Below are 11,100 nucleotides of genomic sequence, written 5' to 3' on the forward strand. Positions count from 1 at the left end.
CTTCAAGTAGAGTGTATAAATGCTCTTTGGCAGGCTGTCTATGAATATGACTAGTACAAATGATGATGATAGAAATGGTATTATATGATATAAAAGTAGAGCATATGCTCACAGATGTATGCATAAACAGGTAGTCTCTAATGCATGAGATCCATAAGCTATATTCTCTCAGAAAAAAAAATAATACTTCCTCTTCAAAGTACAGTCCTTTCCTTCTCTGTGGCATGAGGCATCCAACAGGTCTTCATGTAAATGCAACCCATTCTTAAGCTTTGTATGTAAACCTTTTTAATCAGCGGAAGGCATTTCTTATGGAACACCTTTCACTTTCCTTTTTGAAAAATGCACTTCATAATTATAATAATTTCTTTCTTTACAGTTTCTGTCTCATAATTGTCTATTTACCCATCTATGACACCTACCCAGAAGAAGATTCTTTTCATTGAAAGAAGAAAGTTTAGATTAATTAGGTTTGATTTCCTTTTCTAAGTTGAATATGAAATATAACCGCAATCTTAGAAATCCAACTTAGAATAAAAGATAAAGATGTTGGGAGGGCAGAGAATGTGGGTAAAACTTTTTCTAATCTCTACTAGAACTACTATTATCTAAATGGCCTCTTTTTGTTGAGTCCCACAATCCAACTAATCCTTGCATAAAATAAAGCACACAAGTTGTGAGCTAGGGGAAAAGGGCAATGTTTGAAAAGATGTAGGCAAGGGAGGGCACATCATCTCTCTTTTAGAGGGAGGAAGCTTTGCTTTGCGCTATCTTCAAGTATCAATAATACAAAATTAGAAAGATTTATCCCTGAGAACACATGGTAAAGCAACTTGGAGATGGGGTATGGTTATGGTTTTGAGTCTTGATCTTTTCACAGCCAACTGATCAGAGATCCCAAGGCCATGAAAATTTCATCTTACTCTATTAGGCCTTCACTTTCCCCCAGTCTGATAGAGATAAAGGTCAGCTTTGTTGATAAATCAAACACCCACAAGTTCACATTTAAAATCTAGAATGTATTGCTTCCTTATACAGCTTAGCTTAGCGAAGAAAACCACTCCATAAAAACAGTGAAATTCCCTTCTCGCTCATGAGTTTCAGACCTTGATATTATACTAAAATTCTAATACAATCGTAAGAAAAGTAAAAAAGAACACCTCTAGAAACTGATTGACATTCTTTTAGAGTTTAGGAAGAGGAGGGAAGAGGAAATTGAAAGCACAAGGCAGTGAAAAAGGAAAAGGTAAAACACAATCTCCTCACGCTATAATACAAAACCTCCAAAGGAGGATGAAGAAGTCCTCTAAAGAAGAGGAATAAAAATCTGCCACACCTTGATGTCACAGTCCAAACTGCCACTGTAAACAAGATAAGAAGTTGATGTATTAGATGGGTTGTAACAGTCAGTTGCTGCAGTCAAGCACTTGACTGGACCTGTATGCCCTTCAAGGATTGCCAAACATGAGTAGCTTTTATCGATGCCTCTCCAAATTCTAATAGTATTGTCTGCAGAACCACTAAATACCACATCTGATACCACTGCTAAGCACAATATGGACTTGGAATGACCCCTGAGGGCACCCACCACCACCATGTTACCACTATAATCCTTCTCCCAAACCACTATTGATCTGTCACTTGCACCGGAATACAACACAGACCCGTCAGTGCTCAGTCCCAATGCATTAATCCCAGAATTATGTTTCTCCAGTGTAGCTACTTGTGAATGTTTCTTGTCTTCCGGGGCTTTCCTCCACACCTTAATTGTCTTGTCAGCTGAGCCGGTATATATATATCCATCGTGGGATAATGCTAATGCATTTATTGCATCATCATGAGCGTTTCCTACCGACTCCAAACATTTGAAGTCACTGGTTCGCCAAATTTTAAGAGATCGATCCCATGAAACAGAGTAGAGAAGGGAGTTGTCTTTTGATAACGCGAGCACAGATACAGTGTCAACGTGATGGACCCATGTGCATTTCTTGTGCCGTCGGATTTGGACATGATTATTGGGAGTTAGAAGTTTAATGGCACGGTCACCAAGTGTTGGGAGTGTGGCTAAGCGGGTGCACTTCTGGTGATGGGGCTCCTGGTCATTGATTTTCCACACTCGGATTTTGTGGTCTTGATGGGCACTGAAGAGTTTATCGCCCAAAACTACTATGGACTTCACTGCACCCTTTCCCACCGCTACCACGTTGTTACTTATATTCTCATGATCAAGTTCAGAGTTCAAGTTTTGCTCCCACAATCGGATTTCTTTGTCAGAAGATCCACTAAACAGGAAATTTCCAGCAAGGGCAAGGGAGGATACGTAGGACGTGTGGCCTTTGAAAGTGGTGACGCAATGGTGGGTGGTGGTGGTGCTGGGAAGATAGAGTTGTTGCTGTTGGGTTTGTGAGGTGAGGGAAGGAACTGATGGTAAGCTTGGCTGGGAAGAGAGGGAGAATAGCTCTGATTGAACATGAATGAATTGAGATGGAGAATAATCACCTGAATGACTAGGTTGATGGGCTGACATGATTCCCATGCTAGACAAGAGTATAGAGCATATGGGGGAGAACGAAGCGTTTTAAATAGGTAGAGGAATAGAAAATGAAATGTTTTGATTAGATGGGGGTGGGGGGGTGGGGGAGAGAAGAATACAGGAGAGAAAAGTGGAACCAAGAATGGCTCAGGTTAGTCTATTTCGGTGGTTGTAGAAGCCTGGGAATTGGTTGCACAGGCAGAAGCCATCGTATCTCCCTCTCTCTCTCTTAAATCAGATGCTTCCAGGGAAAGGTTGGATATAAAGCTGGGAATTGATTTCACTGTTGGCCTTCTTTTTGATTGTCAAGTTTTGTACACATCAATGAGCTTAGCTTGTTTGACCCACTAATATTATAAATGACCCTTGCTTTAGTGGGTGGACTAGGTCCATCATCCAAAGTTGTTCTTCGACCATTAACTTGACCACCATTAATTCAACCCTAGTTAAGTTATGCACTCTGGATTTTCAGGAAATTATGAATTGATAACCCAGATATAGTCTACCAAACTGATGGTTATTTCTGTGTGCATGCAAAATTTCTGTGTGCATGCAAACAAGATGAACAAGTTTAGATTAGCTTCCACTAAGCCAAGAAGTTAAGTTATACAATAGAATAAAATAAATAAATAAATTAAATTGCAGGGTTAAAGGATTGATGGAGACTGGTTTCTTTTATGGTTGAGCAAGGTACAAAGGACAGATCTGGATTTTAGAAGCAACAAATACAGATGGAATTGTTAGGTATGAAAGATCATTTGTGTAGGCCACATGATATGAATGCAGAAAACAATCACAAGGGTCTTGTATCTGATGTCTCCCTTCCTCCATTGTTGTTCCCAATAGTGGTTGACAATCCCATGCTGCTTCTATTTGAGTATGTCCTGCACTTAGTTTTTCTGCAAATGATTCATGCTTATGCCTCTTTTTCCAGGATTATTCGTCACCATTTCATCATTCAAGTGATCTGTCTATTGCACTCAAAGCTCCATGTGAGTCATGCCTTTGCCTTATTGCTGTCATCCCTTATGAAATTCAGTGGTTTTATTCACTCTCTTATAAAATGCAGTAGTTCTATTCTTTTTGACCATGATGGCACAGAAATATTGATGCCCTAGTCTCCCACTTCCAAACCAACCAAGCTTTGGCTTATGGTCTCGACAGCTTCGACTACCACTTTTAATTTTAAGAATAGTACCACCATCTACACTTACTCTCTCTATGTAGTGGAATGCCTTTGGAGGTCACTCCATTTGTTCAAGGCCTTTAATTGAGTTCTTTATTGAAGGTTGCCACTCTTAAAGTTGGTGAAAGTTCTCAATTAACCCTTATTACACGCTTCTGAAACTTGTGAACTGATTGTGAATAGAAAAAGGTTCTATAGTTTCTTGCAAGTTTCATCACACACATCTTGTAAATTTCACCAAATTGTGAAATTTGTCGTCTCTATGCAGTCAAGGGACACTTCCATCATATCTTATGACCCTCACAGGGGAAAAACTCTAGTGGTCATAAATTTTCAGTTTTTATTTATTAGTTTCTTTACTACTTCCTCATCTCAAATCTCACATGAAATCAAAAAACAACTTGGGGTTAGTAGGGTCGGTGGGAGTAGGACTCTGGAAGGAATTGGCCTCATGTGGGTTAGGCTACCTTTGGACCATTGCCCATAAGTCCTTTTGCTTTCTCTTTTTGTGTTACATTTATTTGGGAAAAAAAATTGACATATTTGTTCATTTGTTTCTAAAGGTACCCATCCAATGGCCTAAATAGGAGGCCTGGTTATGATTTGGGACCCATCTAGCAGCAATCATGTGTTCTTCTCTCTCGATTTATAGTCATATTTCCTTTCCATTTTCCACCTCCTTAAAGTCCTCCAAATAATAATCATTTTAACATCTACAAATCCCTGGTTGATTGTGATTTTGTCTTGGTATTGGGTAGGTTTCTTCTTAAACATGGTCGGTTCCTTCTCAGTGTGATTTGGCATCTTCCTTATCATGATTTAAGGATTGAACAGTGAATGACAAAACTTTATTGCATCCAACCACTGAGAAGTGAAAGGCACCGTAATTCAAAAACTTTTCACCATCCCTTGCTCTTACCATTTTCATTATTACTCTCTGTTTTTGTAGTCTGAGTAACTTCTGATCCTTTTCACCATCATTTGCTCTATGCAGTCCAATAATATCTCAATTTTTACGAAGACTGAGGTTGAGGATTGGTAAAAAGGAATTAAAAAATGTCTTAATCATTTGCTCTAGGCGTTTACCTAATCACAGAGAACTGAAAGATGCTTGAGATGAAAGCTGCTTTCCTCTGCTTCAATCCCCATCCCTCATGGTGATGCACGTCCATCACTATCAATGTCGTACTGACGCTTATCTAGAAGCCAAATATATACCTAATCTATTCCTCCTAGGTGGCTAATCCTTTCTTCATTTTTCTTGCATGTAGTTGAGAGTATCATGGAAAAGACTTGAAATGACCTCACATTGTGGTGAAACTTTTCATTTTGCCTCTTGTGGACTTGGGTATAATCACAATCTTGGAAACATAAGTTATAATCTCAATCTTTTTCTTCTTGGATTATAATCTCAATCTTTTTCTTGTGGACTTGGGTATAAAATTTTGAATGATCCAATATCTTATTGTCATCTCTGGTTGATTTTTTTATACATAGTTGGGAGACAATGGAAAATAGATTAGTATGTTGTTGCAGGATTTCGGAATGTCAGCCACAAAAATGCCCTATTGATGAAGAAATGAAGTGATTCATTTCCATCAGAAGGATGCTGCTTTTATTTAGTGGAAACATCAAAAGCAAAATGCCATTTTGAGATTTCCACTTTTCCTACTTTTTACCCAACAGTGCCGTTTACTCAGACTTCACATGCCCAACTTTCTGGGATGTGTTTTGATTCTTTTGTCGAATGCTTCTCTGTCCACCGCAAAGAACTCCCTCTTTCACAAACACCTTTGTTTATTAGCCGGGCATTAAGAACACTACTGCAGCCTGTGGAATCCGATTCAAATCCAGTGCATCCCATGGCTACTAAAAGATTTCATGAGAACACTTACACTCAGGCCTTTCTCGACCCTTAGTCTCTTAAGGGTAGAAGCTTATTATTTAGAAGAGAGCAAAGAAAATGCATTGATGCTCAACAAAGGGCTACCCTTTTTCCCTTTTGGCCTTTTGGCCTTTTGCCCTTTTGTGTAACATTGCATTCATGATGGAAATGGGATCTTGCGAAGCACTCCATTAGTCCCATTTCCTGACAAACAATGTGACCAAACCACAGCTTGCAATGGTCTTTCCTTGTATTGCCTTTAGGACCCACAATGTACAATGCCCATTATATCCCAAACCTTTTGATGTCTGCTGCATGAGGGCAGTCACACTGTCACAGTAGATTTGTATAATGGTTGACGCCAAGTACCCTTTCCGTATGGAGTCAACGAATTGTGCCCTTGATATCTATCTCTCTTATGATTAGTCTGTGAGATGGAAACGTACCAAGCAGAAGGCGGCCGCTGGTTCTCACCATTTCTTTTCTCAAGTGGAAGTGCCTGAGTCGAGATTTCTACAGTGTAGGTTAGAATTGAAGTTAAATTTGTTCCGATGATGATGATGTTTCATGGTTGGTTGGTTGGTGGGTTAATGGAGAGGACCCAGAAAGTGAGATGAAGTCTTTTATTTAACAGGGAGACTTTGAAAACAAGTATGATAAGCTTGACAATTAGAATTGACAAGGGACTCCATGTTTAGTCAATTTGGTTTAATCTCATATTCTTTTCTTTGAAACTTTGTTTTGGACTTAAATCTAATATTCGCCCAAAGAATAATTTGAAATGGATTGAAAGCTTAGACATTTGGGTTTTAAAATTTGTCTCGAGTTCTGGCATCTCTTCGCTTTCACATGTATGGTATTGGGTTTTCCACGATGGAGAGGGAAGGTCGGCAACAAAAGTTGATAGAGATTTGTATATTATCCAAGATGTGTTTGGTACGAGGAATAAGAAATGTGCGGTACCAAGTTGGCCCAAACCTGGGCTCGACTCCCTGAGATGAGGCCCAAATCATGGCGGGCCTGGGAAAAACCCAAATAAGGTGCAGCCTAGGTCCATGAATGGCTGGGTCCTGAAACGAAGTCGTTTCAACTTTTATGAAACGGGGAACAACATGTCCGGCGGTGTTTGTTTTTATTATTTAATTTTAAATAAAACTTAAAATAAAATAAAGCCTAATCCATTGTCTCTACGTATAAAAGCACAAGCTGTTTTTCACTTTTTTTTTTTATTTCCTAAAATACCTTATCGATACTAATAATCAACTTAAATGATAATTTAATCTTTTTAAAATAATTTAATTTTTTCATTCTTTTTTACGGTTTTAATTATTTGACGTAACGTAAATCATTCTTAAAATTACTGTCACAAACCTAAAAGGTAATTCAAAATTTAATATTTTCTATACTCATAATCAATTTAAATGAGAATTTAATCTTTTTATTTTCTTAAGAGTTAACATAAATCATTTTTGAAATTGACATTACAAACCTAAAAGATAATGAAAAAGTTGGGAATTTAATCGTTTCATTTTCTTAGGGTTAATTGAAATTATTCATGAAATTAGTATCACAAACCTAAAAGGTAATGAAAAATTTAATCTTTTCATTTGTCTCAAATTTCTATTTCATCAAATTAGGTATTCATTTTCAGCACATCTCCTTCAATATAACTACTCCAACCTTCATCCTATTTGACGAAAGGCCATGTGATCCACCAATATGATCTTTATAAGTTTCAACCATTAATTCTAGTTTATTTATAATATGTATGTAGAGAAGTTTGGTTATAGTAGGAGATCATATCATAATGTTTTCTTATTTTGGATTTTGAATTGAAATGAAAGATAGTTAAGGTTTGTTTGGAACTCTCCCATAAATTAGGTTTTTTTTTTTAATAACAAATTTGTAGTATTTTAAATCATATTGGAGCGTGTTTTGAGAAAATAAATAAAAAGTATTTAATACTTATATTATTATTAATTTTTTCTTCTTATCCTAACCCATTTTGTATTTTTTTCAATGAAACAAATTAATTTTAAAAAAAATATTACATGAAACTTTTTACTTTTTATAACTATAATAATGATTTCTATTTATTTTGAGATATTTAAAATTTTTAAACTTTTATATTTAATTAAATAATAGTGAATTAATGACAACACTTATTATATTATAGATTGTTAGCCCAAGGGTTCTTCTAATTGTGTTTTGATGATAACAAACCATGGTTAACTTACTAATTGGTTTGAATCATAAAAAAATTTCAGGTGTTTATTTGGAAATTCATCAAATGACCTAATGGATGCAAGATCAAGACTTTTGGAAGACCTTTAATCATATGAAACATATGTAAGATGAATGCATTGATGCACTTAGGATTTACATATCATTTTATGCATCTTTGAAAAACTCGATTTATACTTTAAAGTTACATTTCCATCAAAACCCAAGTTTTATCAATAAACCTTAGGCAAATCGTTTCAAAATTGACATATTAATTTACCTAAAGACATTGCTTAAGTGTTAAAAGAGAAAATAACAGAAAAAGATAGGTTTTCGAGCAAAAAATGGTGAACCGGTCGAGATATTGGCCAAACTGGCACAACCGGTTAGGGTACTAGTCAACCTGTTACCCCTTCTCGGTCGAGGTCCGGTTGAGAGGTGCAAAAAACACACTCTCTCTCTCTCTCCCAATAGCCTTTCTTTTTCGGTCGAGGGATTTGTCTTCTCGGTCGAGGTTCAATCAAGGTCTGGTCGAAGGTAACGATCATGTGCCAAACATTAAATGCTCCAACGACTAGTGAACCAGTCGACCTCCAACTCGCCCGATCGAAGCTGCTTTTTGGTTTTTTGGATCCCAATGTTAAAAACCTATAAATAGAAAGCTCCACTTTATTTATGAGCAATATAATATTTGCATTTATTTTTTTACCTACTTGTTCTTGTCTTAAAAGCTTTCATTCTTTTCTTGGGGCATTAAATCTCCATTTGCATATTCTTTAATGCATCTTTGTGATTCATCCTAACATTGAGTTGTATTTGAGTCATTGTTGAGCTAGGTTGAGAGACTTAAACTTGTTATTTGAGTGATAATGTCTTCTTGTGAGTTGAGACTTGAAGAGATTGTGTAATAGCCCATTGGAGTTGAAATCCAAGCGTAAAGGTGATTAGAAGCTTGGTTGAAGCTTCAAGTTAGTGGAATCCTCACTCGGTTAGGAACTTAAGGAGAGTGGACGTAAGTAAGACATTATCAAACCACTATAAAACCTGAATTTGATTTTTCTAACCTTATCTCTTTTTATTTGCTCCTCTTGTGCTTAAATTTATTGTGTTTAATTTTTTTTTTTAAATCCCAATTCACCACCCCCCTTGGGTGTTTTCTCTTTTAAGATTAGCCTTTATTTTCTCATAGATAATTATTGAATAAAAAGTTTCATCACTCATTTACCAAAATTTATAAAATTTATCAAAATGAAGAAAAATTTTCTATTGAGATTTTAATTCTTTCGATTTTTTTTAAATATTTTTTGAACAAAACTTATTTTACCTTTATATGTTTTTCATTTGATTGAATAATTTGATATATTATATATTTTTCTTTGATATGAAATTATTTAATTTAATTTGGATTCTATTTTTAGATATGAAATTATTTAATTTAATCTAGTTCTATTTCCTATTTTTACAAACAAAAAATAATAATAGGTTTTGCAAAATATATAATGGTTTTTAAAAATGAATTAAAAATATAATTTTTAACAACATAATATAACTCGATGATTTTTTCATAAGAATTTTAAAATTTGACATAAATTTTTATTTTATTTTCTATAAAAGAAAGTGTATTGAAAACCAATCATTAATTTTTTATTTACTTTTCACTTTTTTCATTCCAAAAATGTCTTAAAAGTTATAAATCTCATTCTCTTTAAAACCATACTATTTAATATAATCAATCTCATAAAAATTTATCATTAAAAGTTTGAAAACTTTTGAAATTCCTTATTACCATTTCATTTTTCATCTTTAAAGTTTGAAAATTTTTCTCTTCTTTTGTTATCCTCTATTCTTTTCAAACTTTTCTCTTCAACTCTTTAGGGTATGCTATCCATTTTTTTTAATATTTTTTAATCCACAAATTTCTTGCTCAAATTAAGTCATCTTGGTTCTAATTTGTGAAACCAAGGTTTGGTTAATCTTGATTTTGATGATAACAAAACAAAGTTTAGAATTAATGATCATATTTCAAGTGTGATTAGGTAAGACGATTTCCAAAGTGGCAATCACAAAGACAAATCAAGTTAAGGAGAAATCATGAAGAAGAAGACCACCTCAAAGAGAAGAGTTTTTCAAGACTGAAGCTTCATAAGATCTCTTTGTAAGGTTGTTGGTGCATTAGGACTTTCATGCATTTCATTCTTTATTTATGCACCAAAATCATCCAAGAGTAATATTATTTTAAATATCTTAAGAATTGGATGATTTCATGTTTTCAACTAAAACCTTATGTTAAATGATTTTCAAACTTGTGTTAAAATGTTTTAAGTTGAAAAAGGTTGGGTGTTGAGCCAAAAAATGGCTCAACTAGTTCAACCGGTCGACTGGTTGTGCTTGTCCGGTCGAGGACCGGTTGAGGCCCAACAGTCACTTTCCAAGCATTAAATGCTAACGGCTAGTCAACCGGTCGACCCTTAGCTCGACCGGTTGAACCCCCAACGACTAGTTTGACTTTTTTCTTCTATAAAAGGGTTTCAATCTTCATTGTTTCATAAGTTTAACCTTCCCAAATCATTCTTGATTATATTTGAGCCTTGAAAGAGTGTTTTTGAGTGTACCATTGTTTCATAATTTGCATATCTTTAGTGCACCATTCAATCCTAGTTTTTCTTGTATTTTTTAGCCTAAAGTTCTATTACTAGGATTTTTGTGAGATCATTATTTGTATATCTTTGTGAGGAATTTTCTCAAGTGAGGGGTATCACTTGAGAGGTTGTTCAAGAGAGGGATATCTCTTGAAGAAGTGTAAAGGGTGCTTGGAGCCAAAAGTTCAAGAGGGTGAATTGGAACCATAATCCAATTGTAAAGAGATTGGAAACTTGGTTGAAGCTTCAAGATAGTGGAACCCTCACTCGGTTAGGAGGTTGAGGAGAGTGGACGTAGGCAAAGAAGTGTCGAACCACTATAAACTCTCGTGTTTGCACTCTCTCTTCCCTAACTCTTTTAAATTATATGCAATTGTCTTTATTTTGTTTATTATATACTTGCATATAATTAAATTTGTGAAAAAGAGACCATCACCCTATTTACCCCCTCCCTCTAGGGTGATTACCATAATTTGGATTAGCCTCAAATTCCTAACATAATTTTTATTAAAAAGCTTTGATATAAAATAAAAAAAATATTTAAACTATATGTAAATAATTAACTCAAAAAATTTACAAATTTTGTGTAAAAGAAATAAATAATGTGTTTAAATTAAGATTGAAAAATGTTATG

At 35.0% G+C, this 11,100-nt stretch overlaps 1 protein-coding gene across 1 annotated transcript; it reads right to left on the reverse strand.

Moving 5' to 3' along the window:
* Positions 1–1,094: 1,094 nt before the first annotated feature.
* On the reverse strand, positions 1,095–2,624 carry LOC117904369 (protein JINGUBANG). The gene has a single exon (XM_034816946.1). The coding sequence runs from the start codon at positions 2,534–2,536 to the stop codon at positions 1,307–1,309; it is 1,230 nt and encodes a 409-aa protein (XP_034672837.1). The 5' UTR covers positions 2,537–2,624; the 3' UTR covers positions 1,095–1,306.
* Between the last annotated feature and the right edge of the window lie 8,476 nt (positions 2,625–11,100).

This window comes from Vitis riparia, chromosome 17, assembly GCF_004353265.1.
Source record: "Vitis riparia cultivar Riparia Gloire de Montpellier isolate 1030 chromosome 17, EGFV_Vit.rip_1.0, whole genome shotgun sequence".
Lineage (NCBI taxonomy): Eukaryota > Viridiplantae > Streptophyta > Magnoliopsida > Vitales > Vitaceae > Vitis > Vitis riparia.

What these genes read in the sequence shown, in the direction of transcription:
- LOC117904369 (XM_034816946.1), bottom strand. Translation starts at nt 2,536, where the DNA reads ATGGGAATCATGTCAGCCCATCAACCTAGTCATTCAGGTGATTATTCT.